General features: G+C 47.2%; 1 protein-coding gene and 1 long non-coding RNA gene across 3 annotated transcripts in view; both read left to right on the forward strand.

The window, feature by feature from the left end:
• The window catches only part of LOC309365973, a 103,971-nt gene that overhangs the window by 64,795 nt on the left and 24,325 nt on the right, over positions 1 to 14,851 (forward strand). The gene's annotated exons all lie outside the window — the stretch shown is intronic.
• The window catches only part of EFEMP1 (EGF containing fibulin extracellular matrix protein 1), a 68,645-nt gene that overhangs the window by 29,469 nt on the left and 24,325 nt on the right, over positions 1 to 14,851 (forward strand). The window contains exon 6 of one of the 2 annotated variants that reach the window (XM_081904217.1): positions 13,935 to 14,057. The exons of the other annotated variant lie outside the window; for it this stretch is intronic. Coding sequence (XP_081760343.1) covers positions 13,935 to 14,057 — 123 coding nt within the window. The remainder of the gene's footprint in view (positions 1 to 13,934; positions 14,058 to 14,851) is intronic. 2 annotated transcript variants of the gene reach the window in all.

Here is a 14,851-nt window from a genome sequence, read left to right on the forward strand (position 1 = left end):
CAGGCATAGTCTCAGGTTACTTCAGAAAAGCACTGAAAAGGAGGAGACTTAGGCAGCTGTGGGGATGTAGGGATCTCAAGTCTCTGCAACTGTTTCTTGGGGACAAGATTTGCTGGAGATGAGTTTCTGTGCTCATTAGCCCTGATACTTCGGTCCTGATCCTGTTTTTTGCTAATACAGTGGTACCTTGGTTCTCAAACTTAATCCGTTCCAGAAGTCCGTTCCAAAAGTAAAGAGTTCCAAAACCAAGGCACGCTTTCCCATAGAAAGTAATGTGAAATGAATTAATCCATTCCAAACTTTTAAAAACAACCCCTAAAACAATAATTTAACATGAATTTTACTATCTAATGAGACCACTGATCCATAAAATGAAAGCAGGAAACAATGTCCTGCAGTCACACAATCAATCAATCAATCAATCAATCAGTTGCTGAACTGGGTTCTACACAGTCACAAAAACAAAACAAAAAAGCCACAAAAACGCAAAATAAATAGCAAAAACAGATCGACCTCAGCGTAACACTCAAATCGGAAGCTTAACACTCAAAACGGAAGCGTGGCGCTCAAAACGGAGCACATTCGGCTTCCGAAAAAAGTTCGCAAACTGCCGGGTTTGCAGTGTTTGGGTTCCAAGGTGTTTGAGTACCAAGGTGTTTGAGAACCAAGGTACCACTGGAAAGAGTTAAAATGGACTTGTTTGGTGTGGTTTTCTGCTGGCTCGCTCCTGTCACAAGGGTAAGCAGCAGAAGTAGACCCCATTCCAGCCACACAAAGGTTGTCTGCCTCCCTACCCCACTTCTCCATCCCCTATCCAAGAAGCAAGAGACCCACGTTACAACGAGGCAGAAGCACTTGGGGACACTGAGCAAGGCTTGAGTAATAAGGATTGCCTGGGGGAAATCCTCAGGAGCTAGTTGGATGCAATCCATTCCAGCCAGGCAAAAATATTAGGGATATGGCTATGAGATAGGTTATGCGGCCCTGGGGGAACTTTGGAGGGCCAGAAAGAGAGGCCTAGAGGACTTGAGATTCCCCACCCATGTTCTACTGCATGTCTTGTGTTACTTGGTTCCAGAATCATTTCCTGGTTTTATATGTGTATATAAAAAAAACACGGACACGGGTGGCGCTGTGGGTTAAACCACAGAGCCTAGGACTTGCCGGTCACGACTGGACCTAATGGTCAGGGGTCCCTTTACCTTTACCTTTTATTAAAAAAAACATGCTGTAGAATTGACAAGCTGGAAGGTGTGCAGAGGAGGGCAACCAAGATGAGCAGGGTTCTGGAAACCAAACCTTATGAGGAACAGTTGAGGGAGCTGGGTATCTTTAGCCTGGAAAAAGAGGAGACTGAGAGGAGATACGATAGCCATCTTCAAATATCTCAAGGGCTGCCACATGGAAGATGGAGCAAGCTTGTTTTCTCCTGCCCCAGAGGATAGGACTCGAAGCATTGACTTCACGTTACAAGAAAGGAGATTCTGAATAAATATCAGGAAGAACTTTCTGATGGTAGGGCTGTTCGACTCCCTCAGAAAGTGATAGGCCCTCTTTCCTTGGAGGTTTTTAAGCAGAGGTTGGAATGGCTTTAGGGATGCTTTAGTTGAGATTCCTGCATTGCAGGGGGTTGGACTAGATGACCCTTGGGTACCTTCCAACTCTTCTATGATTCCATGAACTCTAGCCATGTTCAGTAGCCTACCAGAAGTGCAATAAACCTCCCATTTTTGCTCCCTGTTTTGGATGAGTAAAACAGAGGAACTGGCAAGTACTTCATAGGTGGCTATTGGGCTAAGTTCAGCCTAGTAGGGATAGGGAAATTTGTGGTCCTCCAGATGTTGTCCGGCTCTCACTCCCAACAGCCCTCAGCCAGGATTGGTGGATGTTCAGGGATCGTGGAAGGTGTAGTTTGGCAACATCTGTAGGGCCACAGGTCCCCTTTCTCTGGCCTGCTGGTTCCTCCCTAGGTTTCCAAGGAGGGAAGTAAACAAAAACAGAAGCGACTACCAAACTGGAAACGACAAACCCAGCAAAAGAAAATCACATAATTCTGGACACCGTTAGAGCATAATCAGATTGCTGGCTGTCTTTCAGCGAAGGGTGGCAGTTTTGTATCAAATGTCAAATAGCTTTTCTATTAACTTACATAAGCAAAGAAATCGCACATGATGACTTGATTCGGGTGTGTGTGTGTGTGTTGTGTTTCTCTCCCCCTCTCAATTTTACAGTGATGAACCAGGAGTTTAATTTGGTGACGTTAATTTAATTTAGCTGTCATGCTCTCTTTTCCTGTTCAAGAACTTGCTTTTTGGAAGTATACGGTGCTGAACGAAATCCATGGAAATGTTCCATATTTGTTCTGAAGACGATATGCCATGAGGGAAAGCAGGGGAACTCTTTTATCTCCGATCATTATTTTTCTTTCTTTGACGGTCCTCCAACATTTATTGGTCATCGTGGGTGGGTTAAGAGCTGTGCTCACACTGTGTTGGTTTCGTGCTTGCTTCATCTGTGAAAGGAACATATTTAAAGAGGCAACTCCTGCAAGAGAAAGCTGGCCCACTTTTGCTAACTGGGAAACCCAGCCAGATGGGCGTGGTATAAATAATAAATTATTATTATTATTATTATCATTATTATCCACCCGTTCACAATTTTGACTGCTAGCATTAACATAACTGGCAAGAGTCTCTTTCGGCAACTTAGTGATAAGCTGCACCATTGTGTTCAGTTCATGATGCCAAAGTTAAACATAACCAACGCTTATAGGCTCATTTGCAATGCGGGAGTCAAAATGCATTTATTATTTGCAGTTATATCCCGCTCTACGTCAAATTTCATGATGTCTGAGTGGATTACCAAAAAAAAAAAAAGATACAAGCACATTTTAAAAATTCATAAAAACACTGAAAATATAGCAATAAAGCAATGGATATTGATATTATTATTATTATTACCCCACCCATTTGGCTAGGTTTCCCCAGCCACTCTGGGCAGCTTGCAGCACAGTGCAGATTCACAAGACCCTGCAATTTAGCATCACGTCAGTCCCCAGCAAAAATGCATCCCTCACAAGATTGCATTTTATAATTTTTTTTATAAAAAAATTCTAGAAATTCACCATGAACACTTCCCTTGTTCTCTCATAATGGCAATGGTGCCCACCTGAGAGGTACCAGATCTATGTTTCATTGAGCTCCAGCTGGAAAAAAAACAACCCCCGTGAAAAACTTTTTAGACATGCATCATTTTGCGACATGGTAATTCAGTTTTATTAGCAAACCGGAGGTTAACCTCACCCCTTTCCAGCCCCGGGAGGAGTGCAGGGGGCATTTGCACAACACACCTACACACTGCAGCCCAGACACTAACATGTCGTGACACACAGTTTGGAAAGCTCTGTTATAAATCATAATCCTTGTGTCTTGTGAAATCATGATGGTGGCAGTCATTAATTTCCCTAGGGCAGAACCCACCCCAAGTTAACTAGTCTTGGGTACCACTGGCTTCCTAGAGGGAGAGATTTCAGTACCTGTTTCACCACCCTTTTGACATCAGCCACATCCACGCCACAGGTGGTGCTATGTTCTAAACCACTGAGCCTCTTGGGCTTGCTGATCAGAAGGTTGGCAGTTCGAATCCCCACAACGGAGTGAGCTCCCGTTGCTCCATCCCAGCTCCTGCCAACCTAGCAGTTTGAAAGCACACCAGTGCAAGTAGATAAATAGGTATGGCTGTGTCAGGAAGGTAAACAGCGTTTCTGTGAGCTCTGGTTTTCCATTGCGCCAAAAGTGGCTTAGCCATGCTGGCAACATGACCCGGAAAACTGTGGACAAACGCCAGCTCCGTCGGCCTGAAAGCGAGATGAGCGCCGCAACCCCCTTGTCGCCTTTGACTGGACCTAACTGTCCAGGGGTCCTTTACCTTACATCCATGCCGTATATTTAAAGCACTTTCAACACACATTTAAAAGCACATGCTGCCCTCCAAAGGCTCATGGGAACTCTAGTTTGTTAAGTGTTCCGGTAACTGTAGTTCTGTGGTGGGGTAAACCATAGTTCTTAGGATTCTTGCGGGGGGAGTCATGTGTTTTAAAGGTACGATGTGGATGCGAACCTAGAGCTGCTTCCTGATTCGAAGATAGTAGGTGACATTTTCGTATTGTATTAAATAAATAAATAAAACCAGAGCTTCCAAAACCAAGGAGTTAAAAGTGATCTGGGCAATAAGCCCAGATGTGCAACATTCCAAACATGGAAGGAAGTAGCAAGGGAAATGAAGAAAAGAAAAGCCTTTGACAGAGATTGCAGATAGCTTTGCTAATGCAGAAGAGGAAAGCGGAGGATTAGCAAGGTTACTGGCGTTGCTGCAAAATGCAAGGAAGGGATTGAGGGTCCAGGAAAGCCTATAGCCGCTGAGCTATAGCCATAAGAAATATAAGGGAGGAATGTTAAGAGAGGGCATGTCAGGGCACCGCCGTCCTAAAGTGCAGTCGTCACAAGAAGCAGAAGAAGCTGAAAGGATTTCCTTCAGCTCTTGGGAAACGCTTCCCTCAAACAGCAGACATAATTCGCCAGGACTCTTCAAAGGCCTGTCCTGCAAAGAAAAAAAACTGCACAGTTATGGGAGGATATTTATTGGGGTGGAGTGGAGGTTGAAGCTTGAAGAAAGTCAGAAGCAGTTTTTCTTTTCTTTCCAAAGGTGGAGCAATCCTATACAATTCTGTTCAATGGGAACTGTTGATTTCCTAGAGGATTGCTCTCAGGAAGCTTGGGAATAAGACTGTGGCTTAAAAGGTAGAAATGAGCACTGCCAAAATCCGCCGGCCTCTTGTTTCAGGTCAACTAACCAACTCAGGTGCCAAAGGTTAGGTTCCTATAGATGCTACCAGTGCTTTTTTCTATTAAAATAAAATGTTTAGGGGTACTCTCATCAGTGGCGGAGCTTCATGCTCTGGCACTGGGGGGCGGAGAGCAGGTGGGGGCAGGGCTGGCACACACCCCAGGGCATGGTGCGCCACCCGCAGGGGCGTGGTTGCATCCTGGGGGCGTGGCGCCCAGAGCGGGCGGGGGGCAGCTGCGATTTCACCCCACCGGGATCGCACTGCCGGGGGATGTGCGCTCCCCCCTCCTCTTTCTCCACCAGTGACTCTCATTTTGACTCAAGAAAATCACCATTTGATAGTTCAAATCAGGAAAAGTAAATACAGTGGACGCTCGGGTTGTGAACGTGATCCGTGCGGGATGCACGTTTGCAACCTGCAGCGGTGCGTCTGCGCACTCACGGGTTGCGATTCGGCACTTCTGCGCATGTACAAAGCACAATTTAGCGCTTCTGCGCATGCGTGACCCCCGAAACCCGGAAGTAACCCGTTCTGATACTTACGGGTTTTGGTGGGCCTGTAACCGAAAAAACGCAACCTGAAGTGTCTGTAACCGAGGTATGACAGTACAATAAATGGACAAAACCACAAAGATTTACAAAATGTTTAGGGGTATGTGTCCCCCTGCGTCCTCCCCCCAGAAGAAAAGCACTGGGTGCCAACCTTATTTCAGCAAAATTGAATGGTGTGCTTTTCTGAATTGGGAGGAGAGCAGACTGCATTTTGCAGCACAGGAGATTGGTGATTCCTTTGTTCTGCATCCACAGAACAGTTTGCTCCCCATACTGTATTGGTATCTCCCAGGCTTCCTCAGCCTGGTGCCCTCCAGACCCCTGGCAGCCCTACCCAGCACTCATGGAAGTTGTAGTCCAAAAAAGAAAAAAGATCTGCAGGGTGCCAGTTTGAGAAAGGCTGGGACATGCCAGGATCATATCTTCTTTCTGCTTCAGAGATCTTTGAGATTGCAGTCCTAAAGACTTACCAGAGCCAGGGATGGGGAACCTGTGGCCCACTAGATGGTGTTGGGCTACAGTTCTCATCATCTGTGCCCATTGACAATACTGGGTGGGGATGATGGGAGTTGTAGTCCAACAGATATCATGTGGAGGACACAAGTTTTTTAAAAAACACACACAGAGAATTGTCAAAGGAGACCTGCAGCACATATTGTCATTTAGTCGTGTCCGACTCTTCGTGACCCCATGGACCAGAGCACGCCAAGCACTCCTGTCTTCCACTGCCTCCTGCAGTTTGGTCAAACTCCTGCTGGTAGCTTCAAGAACACTATCCAACCATCTCGTCCTCTGTCGTCCCCTTCTCCTTGTGCCCTCCATCTTTCCCAACATCAGGGTCTTTTCCAGGGAGTCTTCTCTTCTCATGAGGTGGCCAAAGTACTGGAGCCTCAGCTTTAGGATCTTTCCTTCCAGTGAGCACTCAGAGCTGATTTCCTTCAGAATGGAGAGGTTTGATCTTCTTGCAGTCCATGGGGCTCTCAAGAGTCTCCTCCAGCAGCACATTTACCTGCATACAAATGGAGCAGGGTCTCTACTGTGATGGCCCTAAAGCTAAGACAGTTGGGCCACCCCAAAGAATTTGCTTTCTCCCAGTCGCAATTTACTTGGGGATTACATTCCAAGGCACCGCGCACTGGAATGAAATCTCTTAAATTTTTGAAAAGCCTTTGAAAAACCCTGCAAACAACCCATTTCATCCCTGCCCTGTTCCACCCATTTTTGGTGACATTTTTGTGACATTGGGGGGGGGTCGCTTCTGGGTTCGGCATGGTAGCATGTGCCTTGAACATGCGTAAATGGGGAGTTGCCTGTATTGAATTTGGACCTATTTAGCTTCCAGTTGTTGTTGGACTCTCAAATCCCATAGCATGGCCGGTGGTCAAGGATTATGGCAGTTGTGACCCAGCCACAACTGAATGGCCACAGCATCCCCATTAATAATAATAATAATAATAATAATAATAATAATAATAATAATAATAATTTTATTTATACCCCCCCTCCCCAGCCAAGACCGGGCTGAGGGCGGCTAACACCAAATATAAAAAGAATTGATTGAAATACAGCTGAAAAAACAAGATTAAAATACAACATCAAAACATTAAAATGCAGCCTCATTTCAGTGGAAAGAAGAAGAGGAAGAGTTTGGATTTGATATCCCGCCTTTCACTCCCTTTAAGGAGTCTCAAAGCGGCTAACATTCTCCTTTCCCTTCCTCCCCCACAACAAACACTCTGTGAGGTGAGTGGGGCTGAGAGACTTCAAAGAAGTGTGACTGGCCCAAGGTCACCCAGCAGCTGCATGTGGAGGAGCGGAGACTCGAACCCGGTTCCCCAGATTACAAGACTACCGCTCTTAACCACTACACCACACTGCCTCTCAATCAAAAACTTTTTGGGGGATAAAAACGTCAAGTCTTCACCAAGGCTAACTATCCAGACTGGTCCTACATGGGCCAGAAAAAAGCCAGGGAAGTCCCCAAATAGGAGTTCCAACACAGAAGGAGAAAGGAAAAAAGAAAGAGGGGGAGGGAATCAAATTGATTCCAATCCAAAGGCCAGGTGGAACAACTCTGTCTTGCAGGCCCTGAGGAAAGAAATCAGATCTTGCAGGGCCCTGGTCTCATGAGACAGAGCATTCCACCAGGCCGGAGCCAGTGCTAAAAAGGCCCTGGCTCTGGTTGAGGCTAATCTGAATTCCTTAGGGCCCGGGACCTCTAGGGTGTTGCTGTTTATGGACCTTATGGTCCTCCGCTGGGCATATCGGGAGAGGCGGTCCCGTAGACCTTGGCCTACAAGTATCTGGGATGTTGCTGTTCTTGACTTGCCCTGGGCTCTCTCCCAGCTGGGAGTTGGGTGCCTGCCTCTGCAGCATGTCCTCTTTAGGCGCCAGCCTTAGATAGCGAGGTGCCCGGGCAAGGAGGACTCGGGGGTTTTCCAGCCCCGCAGCTAGCGACCAAGAATAATGAGAGTCAGCGCCTGCTTGGATTGGCTCGGGTGTGTTGCTCCGTAACCATGGGCTCCAGATTGACACAGGTTTAAAAGGGCATCGAAGCATCCCCGTGGCTTGGTTACATAAATGAGCTGAGCTGGGGGAATAATTGCACTGAAGTGTAAACGGTTGGTGGGAAACGCCAAGCGCTGTTGTGATTATCTGGTTGTAGGAAGCAAAACGGCGGAGATTAAAATGTTACATAAGGGAGCGAGCAGCGTGAGTCAGGGGTTTTGGGAAGAGTGAGTCACAGCCAGAGGGAATGGAGCCAGGCATGTAAAGAGAGGGAGAGAGAGAGAGAGAGAGAGAGAGAGAGAGAGAGAGAGAGAGAGAGACCCTAAAGCGTGTTTCTTCTTGGAAGCAAGTTCCAACAGAATCCGTGGGCTTTCTCTCAAGTCGGTGTGTTCTTAGGACGGAGGTTCCAGCAAAGGGATCCGAGGAGGTGGCAGAGAGCGAGCTGGGAAGGACGGGAGCGAGTTGGGGGGCACTGACAAGACTTTTTAAAAGCAGCTTGCTTCAAAAGAAGGGTCTTCCGAGAGCTCAACGCAGCTCACCCAGAATTTCAGCACAGAATGACGAGCGTCCTGCCAAAGTCAGCAACGGAAGGGGACAAAACAGTATAAATCACTTCGTGAGAGAGCGCTGGGTACATTTTTGGCAAATGAGAGGAAGTCGCTGGAGCGCAGCTATTAGGGAAGCTGGTGGGAACAAGTGTGAGGCAGTACAAGCCAACCTGTATTCTGCCACAGCGCTCGGGAGGGGGCTTGCTGGAGTCGTTTCACACACACACCCCCAACTTGCAAAAGAAACACTTCTCGCAGTATTTCTCGATTATCTCATAAACCTCAGCAGGTTGCAAGGCAGTTTGGAGAAGGCTTTCTTAATAGTACAGTGGTACCTCGGGTTACATACGCTTCAGGTTACATACACTTCAGGTTACAGACTCCGCTAACCCATAAATAGTGCTTCAGGTTAAGAACTTTGCTTCAGGATAAGAACAGAAATCGGGCTCAGGTGGCGCAGCAGCAGCAGGAGGCCCCATTAGCTAAAGTGGTGCTTCAGGTTAAGAACAGTTTCAGGTTAAGAACGGCCCTCCGGAACGAATTAAGTACTTAACCCGAGGTACCACTGTAGTATTCATAACCACACTGAATTTATAAGAACTGTTTCTAAATGGGGGGTGTTTAAAATATTGGGGACCGCTGCAAAAAAACCCCACTCAAATTGCAATGGGATGTTATGGCAATGGGTTTGAAGGGGCGACGAGCTCTGGCTGTGATTGGTTGAGCAGCCCTCATGTTGCAGGGAAGCAGGACAAACCACGTGGTCTCTGGGTACCCCTGGCTGCGCTGCTCAGATTTTACAGGGAAGGACTGTAGCTTAGTGTCAAGTACCTGTCTTGCATTCAGAAGGTCCTGGGTTCAATCCTTCCCAGTTGAGGCTGGGAAAAGTCCCTTGTCTGAAACCTTGGCGGGCTGCTGGCTTTATTGAGCTAGATGGAACAATGGTGTGACTCAGCTAAAGGCCATTTCCTGTGTTCCTACAGAAGGACACGGAAAGCAGGAAGGCCTAGAGAAGAAGGGCTAAAAGAATTGGGAAAGAAGGGACCGGTTCATTGAAGCAGCCTCTGTTTTCCCCCATGGACCAATTGTCTCCCTTGCTACCATAGGATCTTAAAGCAGGGACCCCAAGGGCCACGTTTTATAATAATAATAATAATAATAATAATAATAATAATAATAATAATAATAATAATATTTCTCATGGACAGCCTTCTGGGGCCACATTGCCAGAGGCAAAAGTTGATAAAGTGACAGTTGTGATTCTTACCTTTGTGGGGTCAAAGTCTTTTTCTACAGAGACCCACAAGCTCTGCTTACAACACATGCAGATGAAAATTATTATTATTATTATTATTATTATTATTATTATTATTATTATTATTTCCCCAGCCACTCTGGGCGGCTTCCACAAAGACCAAAAATACACTAATATGTCATACATTAAAAACTTCCCTGAACAGGGCTGCCTTAAGATGTCTTCTGAATGTCAGGTAGTTGTTTATCTCTTTGACATCTGACACAATGCAGTACAGTGGTGCCTCGGGTTACATACGCTTCAGGTTACAGAATCCACTAACCCAGAAATAGTACCTTGGGTTAAGAACTTTGCTTCAGGATGAGAAGAGAAATTGTGCTCCGGCGGCACGGCAGCAGCTGGAGACCCCATTAGCTAAAGTGCTGCCTCAGGTTAAGAACTGTTTCAGGTTAAGAACGGACCCCCGGAACGAATTAAGTACTTAACCCGAGGTACCACTGTACACAAGCATTCATTTGCCAGACAGACCTTTGCAACTCGACTCTCTCTCAACACAGACATCATACAGGTCTTTGCAAGATGCTAGCTGTCCATATAATAAACATGCACGTGCGCACACACACACACACACACAAGCACACTGGTCGCAATGACAGGCGTTTTGTGAGTTAATGCAAAGTTTCCGTTCCACCTGCCTGTCTTCTTCTGTGTACTTTTCCAGCAGTGAGCCAGCTTTTAGGAACTGATAACAGCCATCAATTCAAAGACTGAGTCAGGGCGGAGGAAAGTTTCTTTTGAGCTGTCATATAGAAAGGAAGCAAGTAGGAAAATATTTGGGCATTCGAAGAGTGTGCGTGTGTGTGTCGGGGGAGCAAGCCTGAAGAATAGAGTCGAAACAGTCCATTTTATTTGTGATCTGGCTTTGTGTGGGGGGGGGGGGTCAAGTTTGTTTTCATTTTGCATGAGAAAGAATCCATCTTTTCTTTTCCATGTCCCCCACCCGGAATATGCCACCGGTCCCCAGTTCCTGAACAAACACGGAGAGTTCAAGTGGGATTTGTAAACTAGTTTCAAGGAATTTGTTTATTCAGCTTAGAGACTTCCAGTTGGTGCCGAGTGCCAGAAGAAACTGCTGTCAAACTGCGCTGCATCGGATTATAAAAGGCATAAATCTGGGAAGCCACACGCAAACCCAGTACAGTGATGCAGTGTGCAGAATCTTCTATTGGGGTTGAGGGGGAGAGAGAGAATTGCAAGCCATTAAGAATGTAAGAATATCAGAAGAGTCCTGCTTGAGGAAGTCAACAGCCAGATGGGTGGGGTATAAATTATTATTATTATTATTATTATGTCCAGCATCCTGTTCTCATGGCCAACCAGATGCCTGGACCTGATCACAAGCTGGACCTGATCCCAACAGCATTCACTCCTGCCTCCATCAGGCAGCCATTGTGACTAGTAACCACAGAGAGCCTTAAAGGTAAAGGGTAAAGGGACCCCTGACCATTAGGTCCAGTCGTGGCCGACTCTGGGGTTGCGACGCTCATCTTGCTTTATTGGCCGAGGGAGCCGGCGTACATGACTAAGCCGCTTCTGGCGAACCAGAGCAGCGCACAGAAACACCGTTTACCTTCCCGCCAGAGTGGTACCTATTTATCTACTTGCACTTTGACATGCTTTCGAACTGCTAGCTTGGCAGGAGCAGGGACCGAGCAACGGGAGCTCACACCATCGTGGGGATTCGAAACGCCGACCTTATGATAGGCAAGTCCTAGGCTCTGTGGTTTAATCCACAGTGCTCCCCGTGTCCCTACAAAGAGCCTTATCCCTCCATGAATTAGTCCAATCCTCTCTGAAAGTCGCCCAAGTTGGTGACCATCACTGCCTCTTCTGGGAACGTATTGCAAAGTTCCAACTATGCACAAAGAAGTGCTTTCGTTTATCTGTCCTGGTAGGCCACTGTGGGAAGGAGGGTGCTGCACGAGATGGGCCTGCAGTCTGATCCATAGCTGTCAGCTTTTCCCTTTTCTTACGAGGGATCCAATTCGGAATAAGGGAATTTCCCTTTTAAAAAGGGGGAAAGTTGATAGCTATGGTCTGATCCCGCAGGGATCTTCTTGTGGTTTGTAAAAAGGCAGGTGCTTATCCAAACATTGCAGCCTGAGACTTCACAGATGGAATTGCAAGCTGATGAAGATGAAGGATAGGTTTGAAGGACCCTGTGTGAGAGGCGGGGAGGGGGAGACTTCAAAGGGTGAGAGAAGAGAGGAATGGTCCCAGGTGAGAGCTAGGAGGGCTCACAGCTTTCTGTATGGGATAAAAGTAAAAATAAGAATAATAAGAATAATTTATTAATTATACCCCGCCCATCTGGCTGGGTTTCCCAGCCACTCTGGGTGGGTTCCAACTGAATATTAAAAACAATACAGTGTCAGGCATTAAAAACTTCCCTAAACAGGGCCGCCTTCAGTTGTCTTTTTAAAGTAAAATAGTTGTTTATCTCTTTGACATCAGATGGGAGGGCGTTCCACAGGGTGGACGCCACTACCAAGAAGGCCCTCTGCCTGGTTCTCTGTAGCTTTGCTTCTCGCAATGAGGGAACCGCCAGAAGGCCTTCGGCGCTGGACCTCAGTGTCCGGGCTGGATGATGGGGGTGGAGACGCTCCTTCAGGTATACAGGACCAAGGCTGTTTAGGGCTTTAAAAGTCAGCACCAACACTTTGAATTGTGCTCGGAAACGTACTGGGAGCCCATGAAGATCTTTCAGGACTGGTATTATATGGTCTCAGCAGCCACTCCCAGTCACCAGTCTAGCTGCCGCATTCTGGATTAATTGCAGTTTCCAAGTCACCTTCAAAGATAGCCCCACGTAGAGCGCATTACAGTAGTCTAAGCGGGAGATAACTAGAGCATGCACCACTCTGGCGAGACAGTCCGCGGGCAGATAGGGTCTCAGCCTGCGTACCAGATGGTGCTGGTAGACAGCCACCCTGGACAAAGAATTAACCTGCGCCTCCATGGACAGCTGTGAGTCCAAAATGACTCCCAGGCTGCACACCTGGTTCTTCAGGGGCACAGCTACCCCATTCAGGACCAGGGAGTCCTCCACACCAGCCCGCCCCCTGTCCCCCATGAACAGCACTTCTGTCTTGCCAGGATTCAACCTCAATCCATTAGCTGCCATCCATCCTCCAACCGCCTCCAGACACTCACACAGATATAGCAGTGAGAGAGGATGATGTTGTTCTCTTTTCTTTTTAGTTTCCTTTTTTATTATTTCTTGTAGCTTAGCCTGTTTGTTTTCCTTTTATTGTATTGCGAGAATCTCAATAAAAATTTGCAGCAAACAGTACAGCCTGGGATCCAGGAACAGGGAAGCAATAGTCAGAGAATCATAGTGCTAGAAGGGGCCTAGGAAGTCATCTAATCTGACTTCCTTCTCCATGTAGGATCTGTGCAGCAGGATGTAACCATGGCATCTTGGCACTGGCTGCGTATCCTTCAGCAGCAGAGAGGCCAAATTTGTGTCCAAGGAGGTCTGTTTGACTGTTTCACTTCTCTTACCCTTAAAGGTAAAGGGACCCCCCAGGTCCAGTCGTGACCGACTCTGGGGTTACGGCGGTCATCTTGCTTTATTGGCCGAGGGAGCCGGCGTACAGCTTCCGGGTCATGTGGCCAGCATGACTAAGCCGCTTCTGGCGAACCAGAGCAGTGCATGGAAACGCCGTTTACCTTCCCGCCAGAGCGGTACCTATTTATCTACTTGCACTTTGATGTGCTTTTGAACTGCTAGGTTGGCAGGAGCAGGGACCGAGCAACGGGAGCTCACCCCATTGTGAGGATTTGAACCGCTGACCTTCTGATCGGCAAGTCCTAGGCTCTGTGGATTAACCCACAGCTCCACCCGCTTCTCTTCTCTTACCCTTAGGAATTTCCTAATGTTTAGCCGAAATCTACTTCCCTCTCTTTGGCTCTATTTGTGCCTTCTGGAGCAGCGAAGAACAAGTCCTTCAGGTATTTGAAAGTCCACTAGCATGTCCCCTCTTAATATTCGCTTCTCCAAGCTGATCGTACGGTTCCATCAACATGAGAATCCATCCTTGAATATGGGATTCAGCTGCCTTCTACTTTCTCCCAAGGTTCTGGAGACAAACAGAAAAGTTAGGACTTCACCTCCAAGGTCCTTAAAGTCTATGCTGTCGTTTTTGTTTCTTTGCTTTCAAAAGATATTGACGAATGTGCGACAGGCGCCCACAACTGTAGGGTAGATCAGATATGCGTCAACTTAAGAGGATCGTTCAGCTGCCAATGCACAGCCGGGTATCAGAGGCGAGGGGACCAATGTGTCGGTAAGTACGGTGGAGAAGCAAGATGTTCTTTGGCAGTAAAGTTTAAGGGCCTTTCTCCCTAACTAGCTGTGGGGTTTTTTTAACAGGTGTATTCTGCAACAGGCCACTGACGCAGATAGTGCAATGGTGGTAGATTTATACTGGACTGCCCACATGTCATTCCTCTTTATAAGTTGTTCTGCAATGTTTCCCCACTGTTAAATACACAAATCATGTCTTTGTGGGTTTCCCCATTAACCTCCATGTGATTGGAGCTAGGTTTTAGGGTTAACTCCATCCCTCCTGGCTCCTTCTCTCTCCCTGATTCAACATCTATTGGCAGTCATTCCAGCTGCTTACAGCTGAAGGATGAGAGAGACACTCCATTGACTCGACTGTCATTTGGCTCCGCTCTGAGCTGTCTAGTCCAGCTGGCCATTTTAAGTGTTAAGTAGCTCTAGGAATTGGTGCCTGGGCTCGTGTTTTCCTCTTCCCTCGCCATCCTATTTCCTTTTGTGTTATACCTACTAAACTGCAAGCCTGTAAGCAGAGATGCTCCTGCTTCAAATCTTCATGCAGTGGCTAGAAAATTATAGAAGCGGTATAAATGATGACAAATCATCCTCTTAGGGTAGGGTTACCAGACGTCCCTAGATTTACAAATCTGTCCCCGGACAAATTCCGTCCCCAGAATGTCCCCAGATTTGCGAATCTGTCCCCAGGAAACATGGCAGCGGCAGCTTCAGCAGCCCGGAGCCAGCCTGGTAGTGCAGTTGACTCTGGCTGGCTTCAGGAGCTGCTTGCTGCTCGGGTGC

The sequence above is a fragment of the Podarcis melisellensis genome (assembly GCF_964234715.1).
Source record: "Podarcis melisellensis genome assembly, chromosome: 3".
Taxonomy (NCBI): domain Eukaryota; kingdom Metazoa; phylum Chordata; class Lepidosauria; order Squamata; family Lacertidae; genus Podarcis; species Podarcis melisellensis.